This window comes from Oncorhynchus clarkii, chromosome 3 (genome assembly GCF_045791955.1).
Source record: "Oncorhynchus clarkii lewisi isolate Uvic-CL-2024 chromosome 3, UVic_Ocla_1.0, whole genome shotgun sequence".
NCBI lineage: Eukaryota > Metazoa > Chordata > Actinopteri > Salmoniformes > Salmonidae > Oncorhynchus > Oncorhynchus clarkii.
In genome coordinates, this window is record NC_092149.1 from 50,617,666 (window position 1) to 50,639,969 (window position 22,304).

Genomic DNA, 22,304 nt, shown 5'->3' on the forward strand with positions numbered 1-22,304 from the left:
CTTTGCGACCTTTTGCCACATTTCAGGCTTCAAACATAAAGATATAAAACTGTATTTTTTTGTGAAGAATCAACAACAAGTGGGACACAATCATGAAGTGGAACGACATTTATTGGATATTTCAAACTTTTTTAACAAATCAAAAACTGAAAAATTGGGCGTGCAAAATTATTCAGCCCCTTTACTTTCAGTGCAGCAAACTCTCTCCAGAAGTTCAGTGAGGATCTCTGAATGATCCAATGTTGACCTAAATGACTAATGATGATAAATACAATCCACCTGTGTGTAATCAAGTCTCCGTATAAATGCACCTGCACTGTGATAGTCTCAGAGGTCCGTTAAAAGCGCAGAGAGCATCATGAAGAACAAGGAACACACCAGGCAGGTCCGAGATACTGTTGTGAAGAAGTTTAAAGCCGGATTTGGATACAAAAAGATTTCCCAAGCTTTAAACATCCCAAGGAGCACTGTGCAAGCGATAATATTGAAATGGAAGGAGTATCAGACCACTGCAAATCTACCAAGACCTGGCCGTCCCTCTAAACTTTCAGTTCATACAAGGAGAAGACTGATCAGAGATGCAGCCAAGAGGCCCATGATCACTCTGGATGAACTGCAGAGATCTACAGCTGAGGTGGGAGACTCTGTCCATAGGACAAACAAACAACAGTATATTGCACAAATCTGGCCTTTATGGAAGAGTGGCAAGAAGAAAGCTATTTCTTAAAGATATCCATAAAAAGTGTTGTTGAAAGTTTGCCACAAGCCACCTGGGAGACACACCAAACATGTGGAAGAAGGTGCTCTGGTCAGATGAAACCAAAATTGAACTTTTTGGCAACAATGCAAAACGTTATGTTTGGCATCACACCATCCCCTGTCAAACATGGTGGTGGCAGCATCATGGTTTGGGCCTGCTTTTCTTCAGCAGGGACAGGGAAGATGGTTAAAATTGATGGGAAGATGGATGGAGCCAAATACAGGACCATTCTGGAAGAAAACCTGATGGAGTCTGCAAAAGACCTGAGACTGGGACGGAGATTTGTCTTCCAACAAGACAATGATCCAAAACATAAAGCAAAATCTACAATGGAATGGTTCAAAAATAAACATATCCAGGTGTTAGAATGGCCAAGTCAAAGTCCAGACCTGAATCCAATCGAGAATCTGTGGAAAGAACTGAAAACTGCTGTTCACAAATGCTCTCCATCCAACCTCACTGAGCTCGAGCTGTTTTGCAAGGAGGAATGGGAAAAAATGTTCAGTCTCTCGATGTGCAAAACTGATAGAGACATACCCCAAGCGACTTACAGCTGTAATCGCAGCAAAAGGTGGCGCTACAAAGTATTAACTTAAGGGGGCTGAATAATTTTGCACGCCCAATTTTTCAGTTTTTGATATGTTAAAAAAGTTTGAAATATCCAATAAATGTCGTTCCACTTCATGATTGTGTCCCACTTGTTGTTGATTCTTCACAAAAAAATAGTTTTATATCTTTATGTTTGAAGCCTGAAATGTGGCAAAAGGTCGCAAAGTTCAAGGGGGCCGATTACTTTCGCAAGGCACTGTATGTACATGAACGTATAGTTAGTGACTGCATATATAATGAACAGAGTAGCAGCAGTGTAAAAGAGGGGGTGGGGGGTACACAATGCAAATAGTCCGGGGACCATTTGATTACCTGTTCAGGAGTCTTATGGCTTGGGGGTAAAAACTGTTGAGAATACTTTTTGTCCTAGACTTGGCACTCCGGTACCGCTTGCCATGCGGTAGTAGAGAGAACAGTCTATGACTGGGGTGGCTGGGGTCTTTGACAATTTTTATGGCCTTCCTCTGACACCGCCTGGTGTAGAGGTCCTGGATGGCAGGCATCTTAGCCCCAGTGATGTACTGGGCCGTACGCACTACCCTCTGCAGTGCCTTGCGGTCAGAGGCCGAGCAATTGCCGTACCAGGCAGTGATGCAACCACTCAGGATGCTATCGATGTTGCAGCTGTAGAACCTTTTATAGGCTTTGTCGTGCCCTCTTCACGACTGTCTTGGTGTGTTTGGACCATTCTAGTTTGTTGTTGATGTGGACACCAAGGAACTTGAAGCTCTCAACCTGCTCCACTACAGCCCCGTCGATGAGAATGGGGGCATGCTCGGTCCTCCTTTTCCTGTAGTCCACAATCATCTCCTTAGTCTCGGTTACGTCGATGGAAAGGTTGTTATTCTGGCATTTGCAAACCTTAATGCAAAAACACACAAACACTTCCAGGCCCTTTCAATTTGATAGTTTACGGCCTCAATCTCACTCACTCTCCCCAAGATTATAGTCCCAGGAAACATTTCAAAGAGAGACAATGACACCCCCATTTTCCCAGAAAAAAACACAAAACACTTCGTTAGCATTCATTATACTACACCGATTCAGGAACTCAAAAGTGAACTATAAACAAAACCTAATAATAATGATAATTCCACTGTACCTCAAATCATTAATCATACATTTTAATCTACATAAATGTATATGTATGCTTAATTGAACATACACTTAGATACAATTATCCTGGTGTCTTTACTATCTAAATTGATTTTTTTTCCCCCTGTCGCAAATGCAGTACATTTCTCAGCGTAAGGAATCAGTGATATTTAATCCCAGGCATTTAATAAAAATGTACACGTGTTCTCCCATGTCTCCTTTAACATACATACTTTAGATAACTTCCATCTGTCCCGGTAGAAAGAATCCTACTCAAACACACACAGATAATACAATGTTTAATTAAGTCAAATCAACACCTAAAATAAACAATAAACAGTAAACAAATAAACAAACCCATAACCCCTTTAATCAGCAATCTAATCATTTCAACCTGTTGATATGTTTAGTAAAAACTATCCTGATTTTTAACAAATCTAAAATCTTTCAAAAGTTGGTGCTGTCTCATCAGCGTAAAAATCAAAACTAACTTTTTTCCACTCATATCTACAAGGTTTGCATTCCCCAAAGGTCAATACTGTTCAGCTCGTACATTAATGATCGTCCTTCTGTCTGTACAGGGTCTGAAGTTCCAATGTATGCAGATGATACAGTGATAAATGTATGCAAATAACAAACAACAAGCTACACAAGAACTCACTACTGTAATGGTTCAGATGACAGATGACAAAATTGCTCAGAGACTCATGTCTGCATCTCAATTAAAAAAACAAACACAGGCTGCATGTTCCTCACAAAGAAAACAACTGATGCCCCTGAGACAGATGTCTATGTATCAGGGCAAAATACCATTTTAATAATAACTAAAATAACCAAATTCAACCTAGCTAATTTTCCAAAACATATGAAATTGTTTTGACTACAGAGGTAACCAAACTATAATTAAAATATATGATACTCCCCCACTTAACATACTACCTTACTAGTTTGGCCCAAGCTTGCTTTACAACATTAAAACCCATTCAGTCTGTCTGCAAACAGGCTCTCAAAGTACTTGATAGGAAACCCAATAGCCATAGAAAGCATAAGCTCCTGAGTTGAAAAAAATCTTATGCAATACACTGACGCCTATCTTGTATTCAAGATTCTAAATGTCCAGGCTCCCCCTCTACTCAGTACTTTTGTTAAGCAGAAAACCCAAACCTTATGGCAGCAGATCCACAAGATCCACCATGAGAGATGACTGTATAGTTCCCTTAAAGAAAAGTACCTTTAGTCAATCTGCTTTCAGTGTGAGAGCTTCCCATATCTGGAATACCCTGCCATTAGACACACACAACTGTGATTAATGTGCACTGTCCCTGTAAAAATAAAAATTACTCAAACTGCAATCAACTTTAATGACCTGACATTGTTCCATGTAATGGAAACAGATTACAGTGTTGTAATACATTTCTTCCTGCTCAAATTCACTGGTGTTACCTAAACAATCAAACCAAGAATCAATAACCATCAGAATACATTATCACAATGTTTCCTTATTCACACCTGAATCACTTTCAGTTTAACATAATCCTATCCTATTTTCTTTTCTTTCCAGTGGGCAAAAATATAACCCCTATCCTCTCAACGTTCTGCCCTACCTCTATCGTAAGATTAAAACCAAACTCGGGCCTCCCGGGTGGCGCAGTGGTTAAAGGCAGAACGTTGAGAGGAGAGGAGTTATATTTCTGCCCACTGGAAAAAATAAATAAATAGCTGTGCCACCAGAGACTCTGGATTCGCGCCCAGGTTCTGTCGCAACCGGCCGCGACTGGGAGGTACGTGGGGCGACGCACAATTGGCCTAGCGTCGTCCGGGTTAGGGAGAGTTTGGCCGGTAGGGATATCCTTGTCTCATTGCGCACCAGCGACTCCTGTGGCGGGCCAGGCCGAGCACGGTGTTTCCTCCGACACAGAAACATTGGTGCGGTTGGCTTCCAGGTTGGATGCGCGCTGTGTTAAAACTTCTTGATTCTATTTGAGACGCATATGTCTCAAGTAGGCACCTGGAAATGCAAATGCGCTACGCTAAATGCTAAATGTACTCGTTAAAACTCAAACCTTGATCAAAATTCACAAGCAGGGTATTGAATTAAAGCTACACTCGTTGTGAACCTAGCCAACAAGTCAGATTTTTAAAATGCTTTTCGGCGAAAGCATGAGAAGCTATTATCTGATAGCATGCACCACCTGAAAATGCCTGAATGCGACGTAAACAAAGACTCTGCTTATCCGACGCAGCACAAAATGCAGAAATAAAATATAAAACATTCATTACCTTTGACGAGCTTCTTTCTTGGCACTCCTATATGCCCCATAAACATCACTATTGGGTCTTTTTTTCGTTTAAATCGGTCCATATATACCCAAAATAGCTTTCTATGGAAGCTGTGTCATTCAGAAAAAAACATAGTTTTTTAACGCTGCATCATTTTTTTAAATTAAAAAAGTCGACGATAAACTTTCACAAAACACTTCGAAATCCTTTTGTAATCCAACTTTAGGTATTAGTAAACGTTTATAATCTATCAAAATGATTACAGGGCGATGTATATTCAATAGCTCCTTGTCTGCAAATCAATGGCTGCCATTGTCCACATTTACAGCGTCCTGGTGGAGACTGGAAGAAACGGATGCCAGATACTTGGATTTTCCAACAAAAAATTCAATTGAAAATGATGACAATGGCGACATCGTGTGGAATTTGTATGAATTGCATGCAGGTCGATATTAAATTTTGTCCTCTTTTAACAACCCATGAAAGTGACTTATGGAAATTATTTTTAGCTTTCAGAGAGCAGTTTTTCTTGCGTTTTTCAATGAAACACACGATCTGTTATAGTCACAGCCGTGATTTAACCAGTTTTAGAAACTTCAGAGTGTTTTCTATCCACACATACTAATCATATGCATATACTATATTCCTGGCATGAGTAGCAGGACGCTGAAAAGTTGCGCGATTTTTAACAGAATGTTCGAAAAAGGAGGGGGTAGAAGTAAGAGGTTTTAAGAAGCAGTGCGGCTTGGTTGGGTTGTGTTTCGGAGGACGCATGGCTTTCGACTTTCGTTTCTCCCGAGCCGGTACGGGAGTTGTAGCGATGAGACAAGATTGTAGCTACTAACAATTGGATACCACGAAATTGGGGAGAAAAAGGGGGTAAAAAAAAAATGTTTAAAGAAAGAAAAAAGACTTTACAACTTTCTCTTCTCTTTCCTCACAAGACTTTAAAAATAACACGCACAGCGCCAAATTTCAATCCATAAGAATGAAAAACATTTCGGTGGGCACCACTCTATCGCCATTATCTCTCCGCTATTATTTTGAATTTCTTTAATTTAGGTAACTGTCTCTTCTATGATACAGTAATTTAAATACGACTCCATTCTCAATACGTTATTCCAGCAGATAATTTAGGCAAAAGACACCGTCTTGCATCGAAATTCCCTTCGCTATTATTTTGAAACAATCTACTAAAAAGTCAAATTCATCCCTTCTTTCAATTTGAACCAAACAAGCTATTAAAACTTTCAGTTTATATCTCAAGATACTAGCGACCGTATCTTTCCAGGCAAAACATACCAATAGTTGAATTACAATAAAAAAAAACTCAGATTTTAGTCAGTGCATTGGCTGGGAACCGAACTCAGGTCCCCAGCTTGGAAGGCAGCTATGCTCACTACTATACCACCAACGCTACTTGAATGAGACTATGAGTAAGTATTGAATGAGTAAGCAAATAAACAAACTTTACAATTGTCTGTAGTCGTAAAATAGCCCTAATTTAAAGGTCCAAGCGTTACTCCGGCGATGATTCTCACATGCCAAATGAATAGATTAGCAGTTAAAGAGTCAAATCGACATTCATAGACTAGGAAACAGATCTTGCGCCTTTTAATAAAAGTAGATTATGTTTTCTCATGCAACGTACTTCAATTACTTTACTACATCACATTAATCACGCAATGATAATTCGTTTGATGGATACCTTAGGCTTTGTACGACATTATAAATTACGTCGAGAATCCTTCTTAATTCGCTCTAACTTTATGGAAAACGGTTTATTCAATAAATCCCGCAACTCCTCTCATACTGAGAAGAAAAATAAAACATTTTCAGACCTTAAGGGCAGTTTTATTTCAAATGTTGTACCCAGACGGAGATAATCCAATAAGCATTTATAGTTACATCGTTAGGGTAAAATAACCAAAAGTGGACACACTCTAATCAGTTTCTAGAGCTCAATTTCCCAGATTTTGTAGACTAGTTTAATAGTGCTTAAAACTTCATCTTTATCAAATTATCCATCAAAGATACCAACTCAAAACCTACGTACGTCTACGAATGGGTGGTTTAAATTGTATCTAATTATATTCTCAGCATTACTTTATCAAATCTCTAGTAATCGATTATACACACATACAATTGATCATGTTTTCCTATATTCACAGAATCCATATAAAACGTAAGAAACTCTTAGGTACTCACACAGAACTTTAAGGATCACCCACACAGGATTGGTCCGATGTTCACGCAGAACATCAGAATATAATTAAAAGGTTACCCACACAGAGTCAACCTACCCCGCTCACACAGAACGCTCCTACAAAGATTACCTAGTGATCCCATAACAAAATACTCACACAGAGTAACCCAGGGCATACCTGGCTAGCACATTTAAAATAATTGGAATTCACCACCTCTGAGGGTCACTTAGACAGTCACACAGACACTTTCAGAATGAGGTCCTTCTTCCAATAGGGCTTCACCAAGTACCGTGTTTCACACAAAACACATAGTCACCCTGGCCCCTGACCCCCACAGACCGCACCAATCCCCACTGTGATCTAGGTCGCCCGCAACCGACCAACAGCAGAGTATTTTTGAGTCCGCAAACTCTCAGATTACTCTCCTCTGACTCAGCCCTGTTTACTCCTCCAAGGTGTCCTCCTCACAAAATAATACACACTCAGAGGCTACGTAACAGAGGCTTTTCTAAAAACTTGACTTCAAGTGTGCTCACCTCTTTCTTAAAAAAAACTAAGTTCGAGATGTGGTATCCACTCGGCTCGCTGCCTCTCAGATCAAAGGTGGGTCCATCTGCTTCGTTCCCGAAGTGTGGTTTCCCTGAGATCCCAAGTTTAAGGGATCCCTCGTGCACGATTTACCTAGGTCGTCAGGAGCGGTCGCCGAGTGAAGATTCACATCCCATCTGTGTCACCAAATGTCGTGGCAATTTCCTGTATTACCAAATGAGGAGAGTTACAAACCACACACCAGTCAGAGTTATACTTAAACTTCACCTTTAATAATAATTAAGATTTTGCAATAGCATTTGACTCTCAACAATTCACAATTCACTAGCCTCAACATAATGGCAACTGAGATCTTTTATAGCAAAGATACACGCCTCTCAACTTACATGACGAACCACAGATCTTAGGAAACTTCACAAAGGGCCTTTTACTTGAGAAAAGAGTATCCCATAGTCAGATAGCATTAGCTATAAATTATCGTTCAGTTTGGTCTCTAAGACGAGGTTCTAATCTCGTTCCTGGTACTTCATAGTACAAAAACGTTACCTCACTATCTGGAATGCTCTTTAGGCTTTATTGGCAAAAGACATCGTAAATCTCCTCTGTCAGTGCTATCTCATAGAGGCCCATCCTCAGTGGAACACTGAACACACAATAGTCGACAGATTCGACAATAGTCAACAGAATAAAACAACCATTCTAATGCAATACAAAGATTATAATATAATTTTACAAGCACTATAACATAATCTCGCAATTTTCCACGACACCTGCAAATACGAGGATAGATTCATGCAATGCATTTACTTATAAAGGAGATCTTTCCACCCCTACTCTCTTTCCACCCCTAACCTTCTGGCCTGCAGCCCTGTGCGCTATCGAAGTTCCTGCGTTGCCATGCAATGTTTACAGTACAGTGTCTAAAACTGCATATCTAAGGCTCTGGTCTGTCCAATAAGTGAAGGTAAATGGTAGACAGGTTCTCTGCTATCCACTTTATGTTTTAATTATTATTTTGGGTATGGGAGGGTCACTTGTTTGTTTTTTTCAAGCGTTCAGGGAGGGTTAAGGTCAAATATATTTAGCAGAAGTGACTTTTTCGTAGCAGGCAGGATTCCAAGGTCTAGCTAAAATGTCTAGTCCAGTGACCTCTGAAAACCCACCCACAAGGCCTGAAAACTAGCCCAAAGAATGTTTTGTGCAGCAAGAGAGGAGTTGCCACATTAACCAATAAAGCCTTTTCTATAACATCATCGAGAGAATTAAGGAATAGCGACGTCGTTTTTAACGACGTAGGCTACGATGCAAAATTCAGTTTTCCATCAAAATAACAATTCTTGCGAGTTTAAGAATATGTCACAGGAAAAAATATAAATCGCCCTTATTAAACTCTCCAGATCATTTTCATCAATGGATGTCAATTTCACTTGTTTTGACTGCTATGATTAAGCAATAAGGCCCGAGGAGGTGTGGTGTATGTCCAATATACCACGGCTAAGGGCTGTTCTTAGGGCATAGCCCTTAGCCGTGGTATATTGGACATATACCACAAAGAACACGCCTTAGCTGTGGTATATTGGACATATACTACAAACTCCTGAGGTGCCTTATCGCTATTATAAACTGGTTATCAATGTAATTAGAACAGTAAAAAGTATGTTTTTGTCATTCCCGTGGTACACGTCTGATATACCATGGCTTTCAACCAATCAGCATTCAGGGTTCACACCGCCAAGTTTATAATTGTAAATAAATCCTGTTTGCACATTTTCATAACTATAGATAAATCCGACAGGAGAATTTGAGTGATAAAAGTTGGACAGAGGATCTCTAAATCTCTGTGCAAGCAACATTTGGAAGAATATAAAAAAATGAATGTGAATTTGTTGGCAATTGTGCCGTTATTATGTGCCATATACAGCTCTGGAAAAATCTGCTTGACTCCAGCCTTGACTCCAGCCTTGCTGAAGCACCCCCAGATCAGAATTTTACAGTGGGTGCGAGACCTGGAGAGGCCTACAAGCCACAGTGTCTCGCACCCACTGTGAAATTTGGTGGAGGATCGGTGATGATCTGGGGGTGCTTCAGCAAGGATGGAATCGGGCAGATTTGTCTTTGTGAAGGACACATGAATCAAGCCACGTACAAGGTTGTCCTGGAAGAAAACTTGCTTCCTTCTGCTCTGACAATGTTCCTCAACTCTGAGGATTGTTTTTTTTCCAGCAGGACAATGCTCCAAGCCACACAGCCAGGTCAATCAAGGTGTGGATGGAGGACCACCAGATCAATATCCTGTCATGTCCAGCCCAGTCTCCAGACCTGAACCCAATTGAAAACCTCTGGAATGTGAACAAGAGGAAGATGGATGGTCACAAGCCATCAAACAAAGCCGAGCTGCTTGAATTTTTGCGCCAGGAGTGGCATAAAGTCACCCAACATCAATGTGAAAGACTGGTGGGGAGCATGCCAAGAAGCATGAAAGCTGTGACTGAAAATCAGGGTTATTCCACCAAATATTGATTTCTGAACTCTTCCAAAGTAAAAATATTAGTATTGTGTTGTTTAAAAATGAATATTAACTTATTTTCTTTGTATTATTCGGCGTCTGACAACACCGCATCTTTTTTGTTATTCTGACCAGTTGTCATTTTCTGCAAACAAATGCTCTAAATTAGATCATTTTTATTTGGAATTTGGGAGAAATGTTGTTAGTAGTTTATAGAAACAGAAATGGTAATTTTACCCAAACACATACCTATAAATAGTAAAACCAGAGAAACTGATAATTTGCAGTGGTCTCTTACCTTTTTCTAGAGCTATAAATATACAGTAATAGTCAAAGGTTTGGACACACCTACTCATTCAAGGGTTTTTCTATATTTGGACTATTTTCTACGTTGTAGAATAATAGTTTAGACATCAAAACTATGAAATAACACATTTGGTAACCAGAAAAGTGTTAAACAAATAAAAAATATATGATGACAGCTTTGCACACGCTTGGCATTCTCTCAACCAGCTTCATGAGGTAGTCACCTGGAATGCATTTCAATTAACAGGTGTGCCTTGTTAAAAGTTAATTTGTGGAATTTCTTTCCTTCTTAATGTGTTTGAGCCAATCAGTTGTGTTGTGAGAAGGTAGGGATGGTATACAGAAGATAGCCCTATTTGGTAAAAGACCAAGTCCATATTATGGCAAGAACAGCTCAAATAAGCAAAGATAAAGGACAGTCCATTACTATAAGGTGGGGAAAATTTCGAGAACTTGGAAACTTTCTTCAAGTGCAGTCGCAAAAATCATCAAAAAGTATCCTTTTTGATACTGTCGCAAAGCTAACTAAAAAGCAGCATTCCCCAAGAGAGGATGACTTTCACTTTAGCAGTGATAAATTCATGAACTTCTTTGAGGAAAAGATTATGATTATTAGAAAGCAAATTTCGGACTCCTCCTTAAATCTGCGTATTCCTTCAAAGCTCAGTTGTCCTGAGTCTGCACAACTCTGCCAGGACCTAGGATCAAGAGAGACGCTAAAGTGTTTTAGTACTATATCTTTTGACACATTGATGAAAATAATCATGGCCTCTAAACCTTCAAGCTGCATATTGGACCCTATTCCAACTAAACTACTGAAAGAGCTGCTTCCTGTGCTTGGCCCTCCTATGTTGAACATAATAAACGGCTCTCTATCCACCGGATGTGTACCAAACTCACTAAGTGGCAGTAATAAAGCCTCTCTTGAAAAAGCCAAACCTTGACCCAGAAAATATAAAAACTATCGGCCTATATCGAATCTTCCATTCCTCTCAAAATTTTTAGAAAAGGCTGTTGCGCAACAACTCACTGCCTTCCTGAAGACAAACAATGTATACGAAATGCTTCAGTCTGGTTTTAGACCCCATCATAGCACTGAGACGGCACTTGTGAAGGTGGTAAATTACATTTTAATGGCATCGGACCGAGGCTCTGCATCTGTCCTCGTGCTCCTAGACCTTAGTGCTGCTTTTGATACCATTGATTACCACATTCTTTTGGAGAGATTGGAAACCCAAATTGGTCTACACGGACAAGTTCTGGCCTGGTTTAGATCTTATCTGTCAGAAAGATATCAGTTTGTCTCTGTGAATGGTTTGTCCTCTGACAAATCAACTGTACATTTCGGTGTTCCTCAAGGTTCTGTTTTAGGACCACTATTGTTTTCACTATATATTTTACCTCTTGGGGATGTTATTCGAAAACATAATGTTAACTTTCACTGCTATGCGGATGACACACAGCTGTACATTTCAATGAAACATGGTGAAGCCCCAAAATTGCCCTTGCTAGAAGAATATGTTTCAGACATAAGGAAGTGGATGGCTGCAAACTTTCTACTTTTAAACTCGGACAAAACAGAGATGCTTGTTCTAGGTCCCAAGAAACAAAGAGATCTTCTGTTGAATCTGACAATTAATCTTAATGGTTGTACAGTCGTCTCAAATAAAACTGTGAAGGACCTCGGCGTTACTCTGGACTCTGATCTCTCTTTTGAAGAACATATCAAGACCATTTCAAGGACAGCTTTTTTCCATCTACGTAACATTGCAAAAATCAGAAACTTTCTGTCCAAAAATGATGCAGAAAAATTAATCCATAATCTCCACCCGGCACAGCCAGAAGAAGACTGGCCATCCCACATATGCTCTCTCTAATTCTCTCTTTCTTTCTCTCTCTCGGAGGACCTGAGCCCTAGGACCATGCCCCAGGAATACCTGACATGATGACTCCTTGCTGTCCCCAGTCCACCTGATTGTGCTGCTGCTCCAGTTTCAACTGTTCTGCCTTATTATTATTTGACCATGCTGGTCATTTATGAACATTTGAACATCTTGACCATGTTCTGTTATAATCTCCACCCGGCACAGCCAGAAGAGGACTGGCCACCCCACATAGCCTGGTTCCTCTCTAGGTTTCTTCCTAGGTTTTGGCCTTTCTAGGGAGTTTTTCCTAGCCACCGTGCTTCTACACCTGCATTGCTTGCTGTTTGGGGTTTTAGGCTGGGTTTCTGTACAGCACTTTGAGATATCAGCTGATGTACGAAGGGCTATATAAATAAATTTGATTTGATTTGATAAAGCACTATGATGAAACTGGCTCTCATGAGGACCGCCACAGGAAAGGAAGACCCAGAGTTACCTCTGCTGTAGAGGATAAGTTCATTTGAGTTACCAGCCTCAGAAATTGCAGCCAAAATAAATGCTTCACAGAGTTCATTGTAACAGACACATCTCAACATCAACTGTTCAGAGGAGACTTTGCAACAATTCATGGTCACACTTCTGCAAAGAAACCACTACTAAAGAACACCAATAATAAGAAGAGACTTAGCCATAATGGCTACCACGGCATTCTGCAGTGATACGCCACCCCATCTGGTTTGCGCTCAGTGGGACAATAATTTGTTTTTCAACAGGACAATGACCCAACACACCTCCAGGCTGTGTAAGGGCTCTTCGACCAAGAAGGATAATGATGGAGTGCTGCATCAGATGACCTGGCCTCCACAATCACCCGACCTCAACCCAATTGAGATGGTTTGGGATGAGTTGGACTGCAGACTGAAGGAAAAGGAGCTCAGCATATGTGGGAACTCCTTCAAGAATGGTGGAAAAGTGTCCCTCATGAAGCTGGTTGAGAGAATGCCAAGAGTGTGCAAAGCTGTCATCAAGGCTGGCTACTTTGAAGAACCTAAAATATATTTTTATTTGTTTAACACTTTTTTGGTTACTACATGATTCCATATGTGTTATTTCATAGTTTTGATGTCTTTACTGTTATTCTACAATGTAGAAAATAGTAAAAAATAAAGAAAAACCTTTGAATGAGTAGGTGTGTCCAAACTTTTGGACACACCTACTCTTGTTTATTTTTTACAGAAATGCCATGGCCGCTGCGGTGAAATTTAGCACATTGTTTCCAAAGTAGAACAATTTGTCATGAAAACCGTGGACATGGTTGTCTTAGCAGCAAGCTAGAATAAATAACGTAGCAGTTTAGAATAATTAGGTTAAGGTTAGTAAATGGGTTAGGGTTACCTAAAATGTTCTGTTAACCTGCTACGAAAAGTCACTTCCGGTCGTAGCTGTACTCTATCTAGTCACAACCCATTCATTCTGATTCATTCACGCCACTGTGGCAAATATTTTGAATAACTAATGCAAGATAGAGCAGCACCGTCGTTTTGAATAGTAGTAAATGACTCACAGTGGGCAGAACAAGCAAGGAGGCGGGCAGAGCCAAGCAGAAGCTATGGAGAACCAATGGGCTCGTTCTAGCAATTATTTGCATATTCCGTTAGGGAATAAATACCTGCTCTTTGAAGTGCTCGTGTGCAATAACTCAATTCGTCCATGTACTCCTGAACAACACAATTTTTGGAAACTTTAACAAAGGGTAAAGTCTACAAAAACGCATTCCTCTCTGTTTGTTGCAGGTATGGAGATCGAAAGCTTCATGGTTAGAAGATTAACAGAATGTCGGCCAAAATCCATCCCTCTCCACCTCCCACTGCCGGCCACTGGGCTTCCTCTCATCACCATGTTTGGTAGGAAGTGGAAACGACTACCGGATGCTTCACATTTATACATCCGTTGAAATCTCTTGCTTATTGTTCTATGACTGAGGTTTTAAGATTCTCTTTCTGACCCGCAAAATAACTCTCATTCCCATAATCCTCAGTTTTACGTGGTGACGTATTGAGCATAACAAACAACTCAGGAAGAGCATATTTGATCCAGGTTAGACAGCTACCTACACATTCAAAATGCTGAAGGCTGTGATTCTCATTGGAGGCCCGCAGAAAGGTAAGTGTTAAATAAATCACTATTTTACAAATGCCTACATGTTCATTCTCCAGTACTGCTATATAGCCATGTATCTTGCTTACGTTAGCTAGCTAGCCTTGCTCTAAAGGGCTAGCTAGCTAGTTGATAGCTAGCTAACGTTAGTTGTAATGAATGACGTGGAGTGATCATGGAAACCCTCCGGTGCAGTTTTCATATCTAAACATTTTAGCAATAAGCATTTGGTCGAAAAAGCAAGCAAACAAACGATTGCATGGGCTGACAATTCACCATCAAGATAGTTGATAGCCTGGCATAAACTTTCTGTGCTAGCTACCAGTACTTGCATTGGCATTAATTGAACGAGTTGGGTGCGTTCAACTCCTTTAGAATATAATAGGTTAGAGTGCTTTTTACTACATCAGAATCTAGAATGGAATAATTAGTTTTTACTTTTCCTAAAGTAACGTCTGAAAATGTTATGTGATCAACTGAGCAGGTGACTTTCATTGTCATACAGGGACACGGTTTCGACCGTTGTCATTTGAGGTCCCAAAACCCTTGTTTCCAGTTGCTGGTGTGCCCATGCTACAGCATCACATTGAAGCATGTGCCAAGGTCGGTTAGCACTGATAAAAATGATCAATTTCTACATCTTCATTGGTAGAAAGAAACATGGTTTTAATTTTCCCCATAGGTGCCAAATATGAAGGAGATTTTGCTTGTTGGCTTTTACCAGCCAAATGAAGAACTTACCAGATTCATTTGTAGCGCACAGCAGGAATTCAAAATCTTAATCAGGTAAACAAGAGGATCTTACAGAAATGTCATAAAACAAACATAGAACACATGAAATCAAATTTATGTCACATACACATGGTTAGCAGATGTTAATGCGAGTGTAGCGAAATGCTTGTGCTTCTAGTTCCGACAATGCAGTAATAACAAACGAGTAATCTAACCTAACAATTCCAAAACTACTACCTTATACACACAAGTCTAAAGGGATAAAGAATATGTACATAAAGATATATGAATGAGTGATGGTACAGAACAGCATAGGCAAGATGCAGTAGATGGTATCGAGTACAGTATATACATATGAGATGGATCATTGATAAACTTGTTGAACCTCTGTAGGTATTTGCAGGAGTTTGCTGCTTTGGGCACTGGGGGCGGAATCTACCACTTCAGAGATCAGATTCTATCTGGTGGCCCAGAGGCATTCTTCATCATGAATGCTGACGTGTGCTCTGAGTTTCCTCTACCAGAGATGCTCAACTTCCAGAAAGAACACGGAGAGCCAAGCAGTTTCGTCATCATGGGGACAACTGTGAGGAGACATCCATGATTTCTATGGCTATGACCAAGACCAATACAGGGAAAAGTTAACAACTAATTGTTGGGAGTATGTTTGATGGGGACATTGGGGTATAATTCCTTTGACTTTCATTATTTATTTATTTTTCTTTGTTTTGCAGGCAAACAGAAAGCAGTCAATGAATTATGGCTGTATTGTGGAAAACCAGCAAACAAATGAGGTGATGATGCAGCACATTTTAGTCATGGGCAATTCCACAGTAACAGAATTTGCGCTGAGACTCAATCTATCACTTTATGTATGCCAAACAAAAACCATTGATTTCAAAGTTTAACAAACCATACAACTCTATGCACAAGGACTACTTTTAACAATTTACACTGAACATTTTGCAGATGCAAAGTTAGGTAACGGAATTTCTATAAAATCTCCATGTCTTCAAAACTGTAATATCTGCCCCAAATTTAGATTAAATTACATCTGCATAAAGAATGGGGTGTCAGCTATGACATGACACATTGACTTTGAAAAAATCTATTTTGTTATTGAACTACAGTAAGTGAAGTGGATTTACACCCGGTAACGGAATTTTATCATGGGTTGATCTTTACTACACAGAAATGCATAATTAAGGATATGAACGTCATTCTCTTCATGGTGATGTATCCTAAATAGGTACACAAAGGTTTAAATATGCAATATCCCATTAGCATATTTGGGTATTATTCAACACACTGGTTATTATTTTTAATGAGCTCTGCCTCCAAACTGGCCAAACCTGAACCAATTATAGACATTTATGTTTCACAAGTTTGGACATCACAGTAGAGCTCAGTACAGTTCAGTAAAATATACACTGATGTACAAAATGTTAGGAACATTCGACTGACCGCGTGAAAGCTATGATCCCTTATTGATGTCACTTGTTAAATACACTTGTAGATGAAGGGGAGAAGACAAGTTGAAGAAGGATTTTTAAGCCTTGAGACAATTGATTGTGTATGTGTGCCATTCAGAGGGTAAATGGGGGTGAATGGGCAAGACAAAAGATTAAGTGCCTTTGAACGGGGTATGGTAGTAGGTGCCAGGCGCGTCGCTTTGTGTGTCAAGAACTGCAACGCTGCTAGGTTTTAAAATACAGTACATTAGTGTACTCAACTCTAGTGTGCTCTACTGTGTATTGTACTGAACTCCACTATAGTTTTCTTTACTGTACTGGGTTGTCCCAACTTGTGAACCCAACTGGTCTGTGACTACTATGATTTCCCACTGTAGCCAATTCATTTGCAGAAATTCTGTTACTGATTATTTTTATTTACATACACACACACACACATTATTTACATTCAAAAGTTGTCACATAGAAATGTCCTTGTTTTTGAAAAACAGTCCATTAAAATAACATGAAATTGATCAGAAATACAGTGTAGACGTTGTTAATGTTGTAAATGACTATTGTAGCTGGAAACGGCTGATGATTTTTTTGAATGGAATATCTACATAGGCTTGCAGAGGCCCATTATCAGCAATCATCACTCCTGTGTTCCAATGGCACGTTGTGTTAGCTAATCCAGGTTTATCATTTTAAAAGGCTAATTGATCATTAGAAAACCCTTTTGCAATTATGTTAGCACAGCTGAAAACTGTTCTGATTAAAGAAGCAATAAAACTGGCCACCTTTAGACTAGTTGAGCATCAGCATTTGTGAGTTTGATTACAGGCTCAATGGCCAGAAACAAAATAACTTTCTCCTGAAACTGGTCAGTCTATTCTTGTTCTGAGAAAATGAAGGCTATTCCATGCGAGAAAATGCTAAGAAACTGAAGATCTCGTCCTACTCCCTTCACAGAACAGCACAAACTGGCTCTAACCAGAATATAAAGAGTGGGAGGCCCCAGTGCACAATTGAGCAAGAGGACAAGTACATTAGTGTCTAGTTTGAGAAACAGACGCCTCACAAGTCCTCAATTGGCAGCTTCATTAAATAGTACCCGCAAAACACCAGTCTCAACGTCAACAGTGAAGAGGCGACTCCGGGATGCTGGACTTCTAGGCAGAGTTGCAAAGAAAAAGCCATATCTCAGACTGGTCAATAAAAATAAATGATTGGCAAAAGAACACAGACAGAGGAACTCTGCCTAGAAGTCCAGGATCCCGGAGTCGCCTCTTCACTGTTGACGTTGAGAGTAGTGTTTTGTGGGTACTATTTAATGAAGCTGCCAGTTGAGGACTTGTGCGGCGCCTGTTTCTTAAACTAGACACTCTAATGTACTTGTCCTCTTGCTCTCTCAAGAAATTCCATTAACCGATTTGGTAATGGAATTGAGTTAATCACGTAATAGTTCATAAACAAAATTGATATCATTACTAACTAATTGATAGGTCTACCTTCTGTGAACTTTCATTATTAGGGAGAGAAATGTGAAAATATCTTAATGATATGGGTTTTTGGTAATGGAATTTTAAGGCAATGTTTTTTAAACCTACAGAAGGCAGAACAAATTCTCAAACTAAATATGTGTTGATATTAGTTGGCAGGGGTCTTTACTTCATGATTGTGTTTTGATGTAAATACCTTAAGACTTTTTCTCCTAGATGTATTCTATGACCTCTTACCCATCTGTTTGACCTAAAATCAAAGCCTTTGCTTATTTGTAATTTTTAGGATGGAAAATGGTTGAAAAATGTATTTTTCTAAAGTAGACTTACCTTTCATTTGACATACTCCTATAAACTTTACATTGACATTTTAGTCATTTAGCAGACATGCTTATCCAGAACAATTAGGGTTAAGTGCCTTTCTCAAGGGCACATGGACAGATTTTGCATCTAGTTGGCTCAGGGATTTCAACCAGCAACCCTTTGGTTACTGACCCAACGCTCTTAACTGCTAGATTACTTGCCATCCACTTCATGTTGGTGCTTTTCTATGAACATTGGACAGTTCTTACCTGATTCAGAATGTAATCTCCTGCTCTTATTTCAGGTTTTACATTATGTGGAGAAGCCTAGCACTTTTGTTAGTGACATCATCAACTGTGGAATATACCTGTTTACCCCGGAGATCTTCCAACACATTGGGGCAGTCTTCCAGAAGAACCAGCAGGACATGCTGTTGTAAGTGGGAGGAATCCCTCGGGGACCCTATCGTGGGAGCATAGAGATCCTATAAAGATCCTAGGATTTCTGTGTGTGGGAGTGGTGCATTTATCAATTCCTATCCTTGGTTGTCCTTCATGTCTTTTTTTTCCTTTCCCCTTTCCTGCCATCATTCCGTTTCCCATCACCAGATATCCATATGAGGGGTAAGTCGGTACAGCTAGGCTGCACAGTGTGGTTGTAGAGCTGGGCATTAGTAAAATACGTCACACAAAAATATGTTTCTTCATGGAGTCAATACCAGCACGGGGGGTGATGACAGTAGATCATTCTTAAAGCTGCAATGTAGCACTTTTTGGGCGACCTGACAATTCACAGAATTGTGAGTTATAGATCTTTCATTCTCATGGAAAGCAAGTCTAAGAAGCGGTAGATGTTCTATGTGCACTATTTGCCGCCTGTGCTTCAGTGTTTTGTACACCACCTTCAAACAGCTGAAAATACAATATTTTTGGTTATTGAAAAGATATTTCACAGCGGTTTAGATTGTACAATGATTATCTAGACATTGCTTGTTTTGTCAAACTTTCCACACACTGCACATCCTCATCACTTTTCAATATCAGTTGGCATACAGATCTATACAATTGGTTATTAATCACATGTACAATCATTTCAATAACATTTGGACACAAAGGGGTTGTGATATTTGTATATTAAGATTCTTTGAGTATGTGTACCATTACTCAAGTCAACCATGTTGCCTCTTCTGTCAAATAAATGTTCCTGTCGTCACAATTCATTTTAATTCTACTGAGCTTGTCAACTTAACACTCCATGTATCCTTAAGCACTTGTGAATCCTCTACTCACTTTTGTTTACAGCCCTTAACTGTCTTTTTGCCTTTCAAAATTCAATCAGAAATAGTTGTGATCTACCTTTGGTAAACACTTTACTACAGAATAGTCTCATACATTGATCTCTTCCTCAGAGATGAGCAGACCAATGGCAACGGCTGGCATCGGGCTGAGGCCATTCGGTTAGAACAGGACATTTTCACAGCCCTGGCTGGGCAGGGCAAGCTCTACGTCTACAAAACACCTGCCTTCTGGAGCCAGATCAAATCTGCAGGGTGAGTAAGTCGTCTCCATCTGTGAAACCTGAGGACGTCGGCGTAGTGTACTGTCATGAATCGGCTTCGTCTCATTTTTGTTAACAGGTCTGCAATATACGCCAGTCGGTTGTACCTTAACCAGTACCATAAAACACATCCTGAAAGACTGGCTACAACTGAGGATGGAGGGCCTAGAATAAGTGGTAAACTAATCCAGTACTCTTAGCTTTGCAGTTTCTGTTTTGTTCACACCAGTGATTTGGTTTTGTTGTGTCCCAGGAAATGTTTACATTCACCCAACAGCCAATATTGACCCTACTGCGGTGGTAAGTGCTTCTTCTCCTCAGTATTACTACTTACACATACAGCACAAGACACAAACATATTCCTAATAATGTTTTTCTATAGTTGGGGCCCAACGTCTCAATAGGCACAGGAGTGACCATCGGGGCTGGGGTGCGTGTGAGAGAGTCCGTCATCCTCCACGGGGCTACCCTACAGGCAAGCAGTTGCCAGTGGCAAATGTCATTGTTTAAATTTGCCAGTTCCCCAGGCGAAAAATGCTGAAATGGCTCTTCCCTTGATAAATATAAAAATGTGAGCTATGATCATGTCCATGTGTTTTAAAGTATGATTGATAATCGAGTGACCCAATTCCATTGTCATATGTTTCTTTTAGGATCACAGTTGTGTGTTGAACTGTATAGTGGGGTGGGACAGCACTATTGGCAAGTGGGCCAGAGTTGAAGGAACTCCCAGTGACCCAAATCCAAATGACCCCTATGCAAAAATAGACAGTGAAACACTCTTCAGAGATGGAAAACTCACACCATCAATCACCATTCTTGGTAAGTTTCGTATACTTTCACATTTAACACTGAGCTGGCTTGGTTACACATACACCATAGTCCTTTCCAGCACGGTTTCAGAAACTACAATATCAGAGCTAGCACAGTCTGACGTTAGTGTGAAAAATATATTGGATACGTGTTTAGATCATGTGAAATAATTGTATACAGAAGTTAAACTACATACATCACCTGCCCAGACCCACTTGCCCCCACTCATCACATTCTGCCACATGGCCTCAAACTGCACCATTCTGTTTCTCGCCATTGTCCACGCTTTTTAAATTTAGTGTGTGAATGACAGGATTGGCTGATTTCCAGTTGACTGTTTTAATATTGCTTTTTTTCCCCCCAGGTTGTAATGTGACTATCCCATCGGAGGTGATCATACTCAACTCAATTGTTCTGCCACACAAAGACCTCAACAGGAGTTTCAAAAACCAAATTATACTGTAGTTAATTTGCTGCGTTCATTTAGTGTCAAACTAATTAAGGATTGTAGCTTGAAGAACAATGTCACTGCCTCTGGGTTATTGTATAGAAGATGACACTAGGTGTTTGGAAAGATTGTGTGGGTTTTAGCCTTTATAAATTAAAGGATGATAGTGGGTCGGTTAGATTACCTCGACATGAATGTCATCCCGTAACTTTGAGCGGCCGCCCGCCTGTGTTTTGGTAAAAAGCTGAGGAATGAGCCTGGAGAAATGTAAACCACTCAATTTCAGAGCTATGGATGCAACCATGTTGAGGCTAGACAGTGTTTAAACATTTGCGTAAAACAAGCTTTTATTTTGGATTCTGATGGGGTACGACAGTTGAACTAAGCACGAGGTATAAGTTCATCTTCAAGAATCAAAAGGGTGTGTGCACACAATTAAGTCAAATGGATGTAGCAACTAAAGGATTCTAATTTTACATTTCTGCACTATCCCTATGATTAGCTCTGGATTCACTACCATGTAAGGGAAATTAAAACAATGGTTATTTTGGCATAGGGTTTGGTAGCAGTACTTACCATTGGTGCTAGCCTAGTTACTGAAATGTCATCTTGGAAAAAAGTGAAAGTCTGCAGCTGATTTAGTAAGATTACAAAATGAAAGGAATTGGTTTGCTGTTTAATTTTGATGGGTAATTTGGGGGCCTTTTTACGTGCTTTGATTAAAACATGACAATTAATTGCAAGCGTTTACATTCTGAAAGAAATGACTGCCTCATGTTTTTGGTTAAAGGGGCAAGCAGTAGTTCGAAATAACAAAGTGGCAACCTTGCCCGTTTTGGTAAATAGCTGAGGGACGGGGCTGTTGAACTGTACCACTTCAAATTCATAGACAGCGCTAGGGATGCAAGGACTGACCAACCATGAGATAAAGTTTAACCTTGAGGCTAGTGTTTGTGCAAAAATGAATGTACCAATTGCAATCAAGAAATGTTTGCTTTCAATTTGAACATGGCAGGGAACTTAGATTCGGGGCTGTAGGAGAGATTTACTTTAATGAGTAGCCATTGATTCTGTACATGTGACAATCAAATGGGAGTTTGTTACCCAGTATAAAATTGTTGCTGCATGCCTAATTTGCTTAGAAATCAAGCACTCCTTGTTTAA

At 39.9% G+C, this 22,304-nt stretch overlaps 1 protein-coding gene across 2 annotated transcripts; it reads left to right on the forward strand.

Annotated features, from left to right (window-relative positions):
• The first annotated feature begins 13,748 nt into the window (after window positions 1–13,748).
• LOC139396888 (mannose-1-phosphate guanylyltransferase regulatory subunit alpha-A-like) lies at window positions 13,749–21,883 on the forward strand. Of its 2 annotated transcripts, XM_071143817.1 has the most exons (14): window positions 13,749–14,081; window positions 14,216–14,340; window positions 14,840–14,937; window positions 15,017–15,120; window positions 15,460–15,652; window positions 15,801–15,860; window positions 18,627–18,757; window positions 18,931–18,945; window positions 19,731–19,871; window positions 19,959–20,056; window positions 20,133–20,179; window positions 20,262–20,354; window positions 20,533–20,701; window positions 21,057–21,883. In XM_071143817.1, exons 2-14 carry the CDS (start codon window positions 14,301–14,303, stop codon window positions 21,155–21,157), a joined length of 1,290 nt encoding a protein of 429 aa, XP_070999918.1. In that variant the 5' UTR covers window positions 13,749–14,081; window positions 14,216–14,300; the 3' UTR covers window positions 21,158–21,883. The 2 variants fall into 2 exon arrangements, with proteins under 2 accessions (XP_070999918.1, XP_070999925.1); XM_071143824.1 differs by lacking the exon at window positions 18,931–18,945.
• The last annotated feature ends 421 nt before the right edge of the window (window positions 21,884–22,304 follow it).